This window comes from Coregonus clupeaformis, chromosome 19 (genome assembly GCF_020615455.1).
Source record: "Coregonus clupeaformis isolate EN_2021a chromosome 19, ASM2061545v1, whole genome shotgun sequence".
In the NCBI taxonomy this organism is placed as follows: domain Eukaryota; kingdom Metazoa; phylum Chordata; class Actinopteri; order Salmoniformes; family Salmonidae; genus Coregonus; species Coregonus clupeaformis.
The window spans coordinates 54432550-54445128 of NC_059210.1; the positions used below are offsets into that span (position 1 = coordinate 54432550).

The following is a 12579-nucleotide window of genomic DNA, read 5'->3' on the forward strand; positions in this document are numbered from 1 at the left end:
ACAGAGGAGCCTCTTAAAGAAGAAGTTACAGGTCTGTGAGAGCCAGAAATCTTGCTTGTTTGTAGGTGACCAAATACTTATTTTCCACCATAATTTGCAAATAAATTCATAAAAAATCCTACAATGTGATTTTCTGGATTTTTTTTCCTAATTTTGTCTGTCATAGTTGACGTGTACCTATGATGAAAATTACAGGCCTCTCATCTTTTTAAGTGGGAGAACTTGCACAATTGGTGGCTGACTAAATACTTTTTTTCCCCACTGTACATGATTGTACACACACTCCATAATGTTGTATGTCATGTTATATGTTATTGATTTATCTATGGCCATCTTCCTCTGTACTGTAGCTGTGGAGAAGGTGGCAGGGTACCCTCCCCCGGACACAGAGAACACCAGCATGTGGATCATCATCGGCGTGGTGGTGCCTCTAGGCGTGGTCATCGTCATCATCTCCATCCTCTACTGGAAGCTGTGTCGCACCGACAAGCTGGAGTTCCAGCCTGACGCCATGACCACTGTCCAGCAAAGACAGAAGGTGAGGGAGGAGAGGAGAGGAGGAGGGACGATGGGCCAAGAGCATGGTCTTAGAGTCCCCCGTTTCTATGTGTGTGTTTATTCACCTCTTTTAACCTGCTGTCATCATCTTTCCATCTCTGGATGTGTTGGGTCTTACATGTTATGTTGCCTGTCTCTTTGTCCATAGCCACTGTTTTATATCTCCCAACTCTACACACACTATGGGTTGTTGGATTACGGTTTCAGTCTTTTCTGTTCTGAACATTTTCTAACTCTATGTATCCCTCTCTGGCCTATCTACAGCACCTCTGTATGTGGTATATTGTATTGTTAGTTATCTCTCACACTGACAGCTATTTTCCCTCCTCTACCTTCACACACAGCATGGAGAGATTTGTGTTATCAGCCAGTCGGCTCCTCTGTGTCTCTCCACTGTTTGTGTTATACAGTTATCTCCCCTCTTAAGGACATATCTGTATCCAGGCCTCTATATCTCCCTGGCAGTGCATTCCTCACTTGTTTTTCTCCATGTCTATGAGGCACCCTGTCCTTGTTATTATTGGAGGGCTGTAGTTCTCAAACTATGGGGAGTTGTGGTGATCTCAGGTTTGATTTCTGTGGGGCGAAGCCTAACTTCATCTTCAGTCAAATATTCACTTAGTCATCCATTGATGTCAATGGTAGACCAAGTGAAAATGTCACTTAAGTGGGATTTGCCCCTGTGCTGATAGGCTATACTGTATGGGAGCTTAGAGTAGTAGAGTACAGTCGTGGTCAAAGGTTTTGAGAATGACACAAATATTCATTTTCACAAAGTCTGCTGCCTCAGTTTTTATGATGCCAATTTGCATATACTCCAGAATGTTATGAAGAGTGATCAGATGAATTGCAATTAATTGCAAAGTCACTCTTTGCCATGAAAATGAACTTAATCCCCCAAAAACATTTCCACTGCATTTCAGCCCTGCCACAAAAGGACCAGCTGACATCATGTCAGTGATTCTCTCGTTAACACAGGGGAGAGTGTTGACAAGGACAAGGCTGGAGATCACTCTGTCATGCTGATTGAGTTAGAATAACAGACTGGAAGCTTTAAAAGGAGGGTGGTGCTTGAAATCATTGTTCTTCCTCTGTTAACCATGGTTACCTGCAAGGAAACACGTGCCATCATCATTGCTGTGCACAAAAAGGGCTTCACAGGCAAGGATATTGCTGCTAGTAAGATTGCACCTAAATCAACCATTTATCGGATCATCAAAAACTTCAAGGAGAGAGGTTCAATTGTTGTGAAGAAGGCTTCAGGCGCCCAAGAAAGTCCAGCAAGCGTCAGGACCGTCTCCTAAAGTTGATTCAGCTGGGGGATCGGGGCACCACCAGTGCAGAGCTTGCTCAGGAATGGCAGCAGGCAGGTGAGAGTGCATCTGCACGCACAGTGAGGCGAAGACTTTTGGAGGATGGCCTGGTGTTAAGAAGGGCAGCGAGGAAGCCACTTCTCTACCGGAAAAACGTCAGGGACAGACTGATATTCTGCAAAAGGTACAGGGATTGAACTGCTGAGGACTGGAGTAAAGTCATTTTCTCTGATGAATCCCCTTTCCGATTGTTTGGGGCATCCGGATAAAACCTTGTCCGGAGAAGACAAGGTGAGCGCTACCATCAGTCCTGTGTCATGCCAACAGTAAAGCATCCTGAGACCATTCATGTGTGGGGTTGCTTCTCAGCCAAGGGAGTGGGCTCACTCACAATTTTGCCTAAGAACACTGCCATGAATAAAGAATGGTACCAACACATCCTCCGAGAGCAACTTCTCCCAACCATCCAAGAACAGTTTGGTGACGAACAATGCCTTTTCCAGCATGATGGAGCACCTTGCCATAAGGCAAAAGTGATAACTAAGTGGCTCAGGGAACAAAACATCGACATTTTGGGTCCATGGCCAGGAAACTCCCCAGACCCTAATCCCATTGAGAACTTGTGGTCGATCCTCAAGAGGCGGGTGGACAAACAAAAACCCACAAATTCTGACAAACTCCAAGCATTGATTATGCAAGAATGGGCTGCCATCAGTCAGAATGTGGCCTAGAAGTTAATTGACAGCATGCCAGGGTGGATTGCAGAGGTCTTGAAAAATAAGGGTCAACACTGCAAATATTGACTCTTTGCATAAACTTAATGTAATTGTCAATAAAAGCCTTTGACACTTATGGAATGCTTGTAATTATACTTCAGTATACCATAGTAACATCTGACAAAAATATCTAAAAACACTGAAGCAGCAAACTTTGTGAAGACCAATACTTGTGTCATTCTCAAAACTTTTGACCACGACTGTACTATCTCCCTCCCCTGCTGCCAATGATCCAGCCTCATGCTGGAGAGGATCACAGGCTCCCTATGTGGCAGCAGCCCATGCTGGAGAGAGGATAACAGGCTCGCTATGTGGCAGGCAGCCCAACAGTAATTGGCTCTCACTGCAGTAAGGCACAGCAGCTGTGTTCTTGCCCAGGGCTGCCCCCACTGTACTGCAGCTCCACACAGCTCTGCAAGATCCCCCTGTCTGGTCTGTCTGTGTTGTTTTTATGGGTTATCCTGTCTCTCTGATTGATCTGTTTGTCTGCCTTCTTTTCCTCTGCCTCTGACCTCTCTGTCCAACTGGAGTGAGGCAGCCGCACACTGATGTGTAGAAGCATCTATCCTTCCTTACCTCAGTCTAAGACCCCTGCCATCCATCACGTAACACCTCTCCTCTTTCCATTTCTATCTCTTTTCCTCTTTCTATTTCTGTTCAGTTCGCTCAATCGTTCAGGGAATCATCGTTCAGGGAATCATCGTTCAGGGAATCATCGTTCAGGGAATCATCGTTCAGGGAATCAAGGTCTCGTCTTCCAATCAAGAGGCAAATAATGATTAGTGAGAGTGAGGAGGAAGAGGAGGATGTGGAGGAGGAAGAAGAGGAGGAAGAAGACGAGAGAAAGGGGAAGGTACAGAGTAGAAGCTAGTAGTTTGTAGAAGACCCTGAAGAGAATGGGTTGTGTAGTGGATTTGAGTCCATTGGTTGTTGTGAGTAGTGTAGTTAAGGGGCAATAAAGTCCCATGGTAGTGAATAGAAGACCCAAGGACCTGGTCAACTCATCACATGTATCAATCCCCATCCCACCCACTGCATCCACTCAGGGACCAAACCTTCCTCCTCCCAAGCCAAAGCCCAAGCAGAAAAGTGAGAGCTATGAGGAGGAGGAAGAAGAGGAAGACGAGGAGGAAGAAGAGGAGGAGGAGGAGGAAGAAGAGGAAGACGAGGAGGAGGAGGAGGAAGAAGAGGAAGAAGACAAGAGAAAGGGGAAGGTACAGAGTAGAAGCTAGTAGTTTGTAGAAGACCCTGAAGAGAATGGGTTGTGTAGTGTGTAGTGGATTTGAGTCCATTGGTTGTTATGAGTAGAGAATGATAGCAAATTGGCCCTGTAGTTAAGGGGCAATAAAGTCCCATGGTAGTGAATAGAAGACCCAAGGACCTGGGCAACTCATCCCATGTATCAATCCCCATCCCACCCACTGCATCCACTCAGGGACCAAACCTTCCTCCTCCCAAGCCAAAGCCCAAGCAGAAAAGTGAGAGCTATGAGGAGGAGGAAGAAGAGGAAGATGAGGAGGAAGAAGAGGAGGAGGAGGAAGAAGAGGAAGAAGACGAGAGAAAAGGGAAGGTACAGCGTAGAAGCTAGTAGTTTGTAGAAGACCCTGAAGAGAATGGGTTGTGTAGTGGATTTGAAGGTAGGAGGAGGAAGAAGAGGAAGAGGAAGAAGAGAAAAAGAAAACAGTGTTGAAAGGGAAGCAGAAGGTACAATGTACTGTAGAAAGATGTAGTCTTCTCCATATTAGACATGCTGGCCTGTCTCCAGGCTTTAGAGAGCGGCCGGTCAGACACTGAGATGTCAGCTAGTCTGGCCTAGTACTCATGTTCATGTATTATAGAATAATAATAATAATAATAATATGGCATTTACCAGACGCTTTTATCCGACTTACAGTCACACTGCCACCGTACCACACTATGGCGCTCAAAATAAAACATTAAGTTGGCATATGGTAATTGATTCTTCTGGTGGATCACTCAACAGAGTTGATATACACAGCTCTGTCTAGAATGCAGAGGCTTTTTTGTGTGAACACTCTCTGTCTGTCTGTCTGTCTCTCTCTCTATCTCTCTCTCCTCTATCCTCAGCACCAGGCTCCCAGTGTGAAGGGCTTTGACTTTGCCAAGCTGCACCTGGGCCAGCACAGTAAGGATGACATCATGGTAATCCAGGAGCCTGGTGCCCCCGGCCCTCCCCCACCCATCTCCAACACCAAGGAGGCTGCCGCCACCTCGAAGAACGGTGAGGTCCCCACCCCCAGGTCAAAAGGGACCTCCATCTCCTCCACCAAGGCGTCCCGCAGCGCATGCAGACGAGGAAGGTCAGTAGCCCCCCCCCCCCACAGTTTGTGTGACTGCGTGCGCGCTTTCGTGTGTGCATGCTAAGTGGCTTTGTAGCTCTGCCTCATTCACCTCAGCAGGGAGATTCCAGTAGACAAATGCTTTGAAAGATGTTCCATTCACAACAGCCCATCTTAATCAATTATTAACACAATACAGTACAATAGATATTTGTTGTCTTTTGTTTAGCGGTGGCTTCTACCTGCCATATAAGCCAGGTAGAAAATATAAAAGCAGTAACATATACTTCCTACTGTCGGCCGCTCAGTTAATTTTCGGCACCATGTCCCACACAGCAGGGTCAGCAGTTTCGGAGTAACCTAACGCTGGACTTCACAGTCACACCATCACAGCTAAATCAATGATGTCAATACGAGATGGTCTATTCTCGTGAGACAGAATGGTCGCTCCGACTAAAATATAATTTATCCTCGCTAATTGCTTTAGCTAATAGCAGATTAATTAGGCTTGAATGCTGGAGTGGCAGTTAGCACTCTCAATCCGGTGATGAGTGTGATGGGTTGCTGTCACATTGTCACTAATGTGTAGCGCATTAAAAGAGAGGATTGATATCGACATGTCCTCCACTCTGGACAGCTGTTCTAAAAGTGTTGGATAGGAATTTAATTATACTGTCAATGGGAATAATGCTGGTGATCGATTACAACAAAAGGTTTCTTTCTTTCGAGGAAAAGCCATTACAAAAAGGATTTCCCCTGATGAATTGATAACTATAGTGTTTTGTTCTGTTGACCTATTTTTAAAAAGCACTGTAAGTATGTAGGTGTGGCACGTATCGTATGTGTTCTTACATCTACTTGCTTCCATGACACGTGTTTCCAGGGACAGGATCTCTCCGTCGGACGGGGACTCCATGGTGAGCGCTGGGTCCAGTGATCGTGAGAGGGAGTTAGCCGAGGAGAACCTGAGAGCCTTCGCCACGCCCAACGACAGCAAGCAGGCCCGCAAGATCCCCATCAATGTTTTAAATGGCAAGTGTCCATGGCAACACTGGCTCACATCCATGCTCTCAAGTACACAGAGAGAAGAGGAGGAGGAGGGGGAGGAGAGAGAGAGACAAAGAGAAAGAGCAACTCATGTTGAGAGGAAAAACAGGGGAATAGAGAGACTTTGAGGAAGAGAAACAAGCAACTGATAGACAGACCAGGAGAGACAAAGAGAGACAGAAGGAGGAGAGACTGCGTTAGTGTGAAAGGGAGATAGGTAGGGTGTCTGACAGCCTGTTGAAAGGACCAGGCCTGTGTTGTGCCACTCTGGCCTGGTTGCTGGGTGTGTACAATGTGCAGACAGAGACCGAGCCAACACCAGCCAGGCTCAGACTGAACCTGACTCACCACAGAGGCATGGTTCCAGCAGTATGACCTCACATCCCTTCCTCCTGCACTCTGCCGTACACTCACACACACTCACAATGTCACACACACACACACTACCTCTCACACGCACACTACCTCTCAGGGCTGCTCCTCAGCATGCTTTCCCTTTTCTCCTCTCACACGCACACTACCCCCTCAGTCTAAATAGGCTTAGCTGAGGTCAGGAGACCAAACGTTATCAGCACTGGAATTTCTTCTTCTAAATGAGTTGCTCTGCCTTGCCTGTCTGCCCTGATTCTGCTATGGATGTCCAAGACCTGACATAGCGGAGTAGCGTATACAAATGTTCCAAGACCTGACATAGCACTCAAAGTAGTGTATACAAATGTTCCAAGACCTGACATAGCACTCAGAGTAGTGTATACAAATGTTCCAAGACCTGACATAGCACTCAGAGTAGCGTATACACAACTATGATGATGTAGTGCAGAGCTATGCAAAGACTTCAAGTATTTTTTCTAATGTCTGGGACTGTCTAACCTAGGTCTATTGAAATGTAAGGACAAACTGTAGCCTATGTCAATATATTTCAAACAGGATTACATTATCTTTAACTTTTTTCTTTCTGTCTACTGTTTTCCCTTAACTTTTATCTTTCTTGTCTGTTGTGGCTTGCAGGAAAGAATAGAATTGGTAAGAGTTATTCTTCTGTCTGTCGGTGTTGTAGACATGAGGCTTTGTGACTTGATGTGTCTGTGTGACCGTGATGTGACGTCCATTGTGTTGCGATTGCTTTGTGTTGTGCATCTTATCAATCACCACTATTGAGATGTCAGATGTTTTGTCCCAGAGATGGGGAACAATGAATCTTGAACAACAAGCTTAAACGTTTTTCTTGTAGGCTACCAAACATCTGAATTAGTGTCTTACGTTGGTATACATCAAACATGTCATCAATACAAATAATCTTGATAATGGTGAAATGATTCATCCAATTCAGTGCAGATAAGAATCATCCGTGCACAGAGAATGCTTGTTGTTATTGTAAAAGAGAATTTGAGAAAATGTGTTCTCATTGACTTCCCTTGCTGAAAAAAGGATCTGCCCCCTGGTGGTGTAAAGAGTTACATGACACCTGTGACAAACTTCCAGACCTTGCCTGGTTGTGATGTTGACCTTAATTTCCCTCCCTGGTCTCCCTCAGGTCCTCCTCCCATGAACGGCCATGACGAGCATCTCTCCTCAGCCTCCATCTTTGAGCATGTGGACCGCATGTCGCGCTCGGCCGACGGCACCCGGCGCCTATCCAATAAAATTCAGCTCATCGCCATGCAGCCCATGGCTGTCCCGCCCCAGCACCACAGCCCCACTGTCAACGGCATTAACGGCAGAGGGCCAGATACACACAACATCTTTAACAAGGAGGTGAGACACTGACCCGCCCACACACTAACACCCTTACTCATACACGTATACAGGTTACAGTAATGTCATTCATTACCTTACATGGAGCGTGTATGAACAGTAGACGTCTCTGAACCTCTCTATTCTCCCTCCTGTCTGGACATACAAAGAAAATATATTTTATGTTAGTGAGACTAACCTACACTGAGTGTAGAAAAAATCAGGAACACCTGCTCTTTCCATGACATAGACTGACCAGGTGAATCCAGGTGAAGGCTATGATCTCTTATTGATGTCACTTGTTAAATCCACTTCAATCGGTGTAGATGAAGGGGAGGAGACAGGTTAAATAAATATTTTTAAGCCTTGAGACAATAGAGACATGGATTGTGTATTTGTGCCATTCAGAGGGTGTTTAAGTGCCTTTGAACAGGGTATGGTAGTAGGTGCCAGGCGCACCGGTTTGAGTGTGTCAAGAACTGCAACGCAGCTGGGTTTTTCACACCCAACAATTTCCTGTGTGTATCAAGAATGGTCCACTACTCAAAGGACATCCAGACAACTTGACACAACTGTGGGAAGCATTGGAGTCAACGTGGGCCAGCATCCCTGTGGAACACTTTCGACACCTTGTAGAGTCCATGCCCTGACGAATTGAGGCTGTTCTGAGGGCAAAAGGGGGTGAACTCAATATTAGGAAGGTGTTCCTAATGGTTTGTACACTCAGTGTATATAAATCATGGTTAAATGAAATATACATTATGTATACTAAAGCTGCATCTGGCCAGGTGTTTCTCACTGCAGTCATGTCTATTATTCAGATCCAGGTGGCGTTGAGGCATAAGTCTGAGATCGAGCACCACCGTAACAAGATCCGTCTGCGGGCCAAGAGGAAGGGTCACTATGACTTCCCTGCCATGGACGACCTGGTGGACAATGGTCTGATCACTGACCCAAAGGACCAGGACCGCATCTACCACAAGGCCCAGATGCAGATTGACAAGATCCTGGACCCTGACATCCACATGCCCTCACTGTTCATGGAGCCTAAAAAGAGGTAAGGGGTTATTTGGGTAGGGGAGGGGTAGGGTGCACACAGGGAGGGGTGTGTGTACAGTAGGCTAAATGTATCTGAGGAAGCTGCACACTGCAAAAAGTCGAAATATCTTATATTGAGCAATAATTCACTTAAAAAAAGGTTTTCTTACCAAGCTAAATTATCTAACGTCTTATTTCAAGATATTTTTCAAGATATTTCACCTTAATCATCTTAAATAAGATGAATTACTTGTATTAAGCTTTTTTTAGGTTGAAATAAGCAAAATTATCTGCCAATGACGTTAGATAATTTAGCTAGATAATTAATTTTAAGTTAATTATCACTATGATATCAGTGTGTCTGTATGTTTCTCATTATAAAACATATTCTCAAGAGAATGAGTTATCCAGCTATTTTTGCAAATGACTGACAGAGAGAAATCATTTTTGGAGCTGTACACCATCCAGAAATGTTTTGACAAGTTTGTTTTGTTGTGATAACTTTGAACTCTGGAGAAATCTACCAGTATGAGAGATGTTCTGACAATGGAAATGTACAGTGCATTCAGAAAGTATTCCGACCCCTTGACTTTTTCCACATTTTGTTACATTACAGCCTTATTCTAAAATGTATTAAATAAAACATTTTCCTCATCAATCTACACACAGTACCCCATAATGGCAAAGTGAAAACGGGTGTTTTATACTGAAATACCTTATTTACGTATGTATTGTATTCAGACCCTTTGCTATGAAACTTGAAATTGAGCTCAGGTGATCCCGATGGTCACTCTGACAGAGCTCCAGAGTTCCTCTGTGAAGATGGGAGAACCTTCCAGAAGGACAACCATCTCTGCAGCACTCCACCAATCAGGCCTTTATGGTAGAGTTGCCAGACGGAAGTCACTCCTCAGTAAAAGGCACATGACAGCCCGCTTGGAGTTTGCCAAAAGGCACCTAAAGGACTCACACCATTACATTTACATTTTAGTCATTTAGCAGACGCTCTTATCCAGAGCGACTAACAGTTAGTGAGTGCATACATTTTCATACTGGCCCCCCGTGGGAAACGAACCCTCAACCCTGGCGTTGCAAGCGCCATGCTCTACCAACTGAGCTACAGGGGACTCTGGCACCATCCCTACGGTGAAGCATGGTGGTGGCAGCATCATGCTGTGGGGATGTTTTTCAGCGGCAGGGACTGGGAGACTAGTCAATGTACAGGGAGATCCTTGATGAAAACCTGCTCCAGAGCGCTCAGGACCTCAGACTGGGGTGAAGGTTCACCTTCCAACAGGACAACAACCCTAAGCACACAGCCAAGACAACGCAGGAGTGGCTTTTGGACAAGTCCATGAGTCGCCCAGCCAGAGCCAGGACTTGAACCCGATTGAACATCTCTGGAGAGACCTGAAAATAGCTGTGCAGCGACGTTCCCCATTCAACCTGACAGAGCTTGAGAGGATCTGCAGAGAAGAATGGGAGAAACTCACCAAATACAGGTGTGCCAAGCTTGTAGCATCATACCCAAGAAGACTCGAGGTTGTAATCGCTGCCAATGGTGCTTCAACAAAGTACTGAGTAAAGGGTCTGAATACTTATGTAAATAAGATATTTAAGCTTTTACAAAAATGTTTAAAAAAATGTTTTTGCTTTGTCATTATGCGGTATTATGTGTAGATTGATGAGGGGAAAAAACAATTTAATCCATTTTAGAATAAGGCTGTAATGTAACAAAATGTGGAAAAAGTAAAGGGGTCTGAATACTTTCCGAATGCACTGTATAACACGTTTTTAAAATGCGCCCTCAGTTTGCAAACATTTTAGGGAAACAGAAAAAGCTATCTCCATTAAATAATAAACCCTGAACAGTCCATTTTGATGTCTCTATTCAAATTGCTGGGATTCCATTACAAACGACCAGTAGATAACATTCCTAGCCTAAAATGTTTGATTCTGTCGGTGGTTGCATCTGACATAGCGCCCTATTCCCTATATAGCACACTACTTTTGAGTGTACTTCTTTTGAGTGCACTATATAGGTTAAAAGTAGTGTGCTATAGGGAATAGGGTGCCATTTTAGTGTGTCCACGATGTGAGGGAAGTAACTGTATGAAAGGTGGGCTACTAGTCTGTATTGACATGTGTGTGTCTCTCAGTGGCAGGGGGAGGCGTTCTCCCAAGCAGAGGAAGAAGCACCAGCTGAACGGCAGCCTGACAGACGCAGACAAGGACCGCCTCATCTCCAACGACAGTGATGGCACCTACAGGAAATACCCCGGGGTCAACAACGTGGCCTATGTGGTGGGTATACCTGCGGAACATATTGTATACACCAGTGGAGGCTGGTGGGAGGAGCTATAAGAACAGGCTCATTGTAATGGCTGGAATGGGAAATGGAACGGTATCAAACAAATCATACATATGGAAGCCACGTTTGAGTCTGTTCCATTTATTCCATTCTATATTCCTTCTCTAGCGCCTCCCACCAGCCTCCACTGGTACACGCACACAAACACTCACACAGACAAACATACATCAATATTCTTCCAATGGAGATCTCAACCAGCGCAGGGATAAAGTGTGCTTTAAAAGTCAACACCATAATGTTAACGGACAGGGATGTCTTCTTGGTCCGGGTCCAGATGTAACATACTGTACATAAAACATGAATGTTCCTTTTCCCCTCCCCTCTCTTTACATTAGACAAATCTAGTCTCTTATTGTAAGAGTTAGTATGGAATTTTTAAATGGTGTTTTCCAGGCCTGGAAAAGTTTTGGAAAATGATCAAATCCGAAAAGTCATGGAAATTCATTTAATGTCATTTATTTTATCAATATTTTATAAATAAAATAAAAATCAACATATCAGCCAGGATCGGAATGAAACTTCAGCAGTCTGTGTGTGCGAGACGAGTGGGCCATTGAACATTGCAGCAGCAGTTAGGCCTAGCCTATAAAATATGATAGAGAACAGACTGACTAGGTAGCCAATTTAAAACATATCTTATACCTTCTAGTTAACTGTTTAGCGATTGATAGCATGTATTATTGTTTTCGTCATCTCCCAAAAAACGTTCCACCGACACTCGCGAATACGGCCATACAAAGTTGATTTACTTTTTTGAACAATTCATATGATTCATTTAAACAATTAATTTTTGACAAAACGAACAATTCACTTCGCCAATATATTAGTTGGGATTCGGTTCAATCGTGGTGACTCGAATCATTTGAATCAAAATAATACTTTTTGAATCTTTAACATTAATTTTAGGAAAAAATATTAGATGTAGCCTTTCTTTTGGATTATGTGGCTTCAAAGCTTGTTTTGTAGATACCTCCAGTTGATTTGGGCATCCAATGTATGGGACAATGCAACTCAATAGATGGTAGTCATCCTGCAAAGTAAACACTTCTAAGGTAGCTAAGATACATGTGACTAAACTAGAAATAGGTCAATTTCCTGAAAACTTGTTGGCTTGCTTCAGCTCAATAAAAATATTTGTAACCTATCATAGCTGATATATTGAATGAGCAAATTTTTTCAAAAGGCATGAAACGTATTTGGTTGTAATGTTGCAGTGTTTTACATCAAGGGTGGTCAACCATCCTCCAGAAGAGCTAATGGGTGTGCAGCCTTTTTTTCCAGTCCCCCTCTAACAAACCACATTTTAGAAATGAGCATCTCAACCGGACCTTGATAAACTGGCTCTGATATGTTTGAGCAGGGCTTGATCAATGTCATGGAAAATGTCATGGAAAAGTCATGAAATTCCATCTGTCAAAATGTGTATGAACCCTGTATTGTTC

General features: G+C 44.2%; 1 protein-coding gene across 2 annotated transcripts in view; it reads left to right on the forward strand.

The window, feature by feature from the left end:
• LOC121532283 (UPF0606 protein KIAA1549) overlaps nt 1-12579 on the forward strand; it is an 83416-nt gene that overhangs the window by 63680 nt on the left and 7157 nt on the right. The window contains exons 11-17 of one of the 2 annotated variants that reach the window (XM_041838134.2): nt 351-538; nt 4736-4968; nt 5831-5979; nt 7003-7017; nt 7529-7749; nt 8550-8785; nt 10926-11070. In XM_041838134.2, coding sequence (XP_041694068.2) covers nt 351-538; nt 4736-4968; nt 5831-5979; nt 7003-7017; nt 7529-7749; nt 8550-8785; nt 10926-11070 — 1187 coding nt within the window. The remainder of the gene's footprint in view (nt 1-350; nt 539-4735; nt 4969-5830; nt 5980-7002; nt 7018-7528; nt 7750-8549; nt 8786-10925; nt 11071-12579) is intronic. The other variant, XM_041838135.2, reaches the window with a different exon arrangement.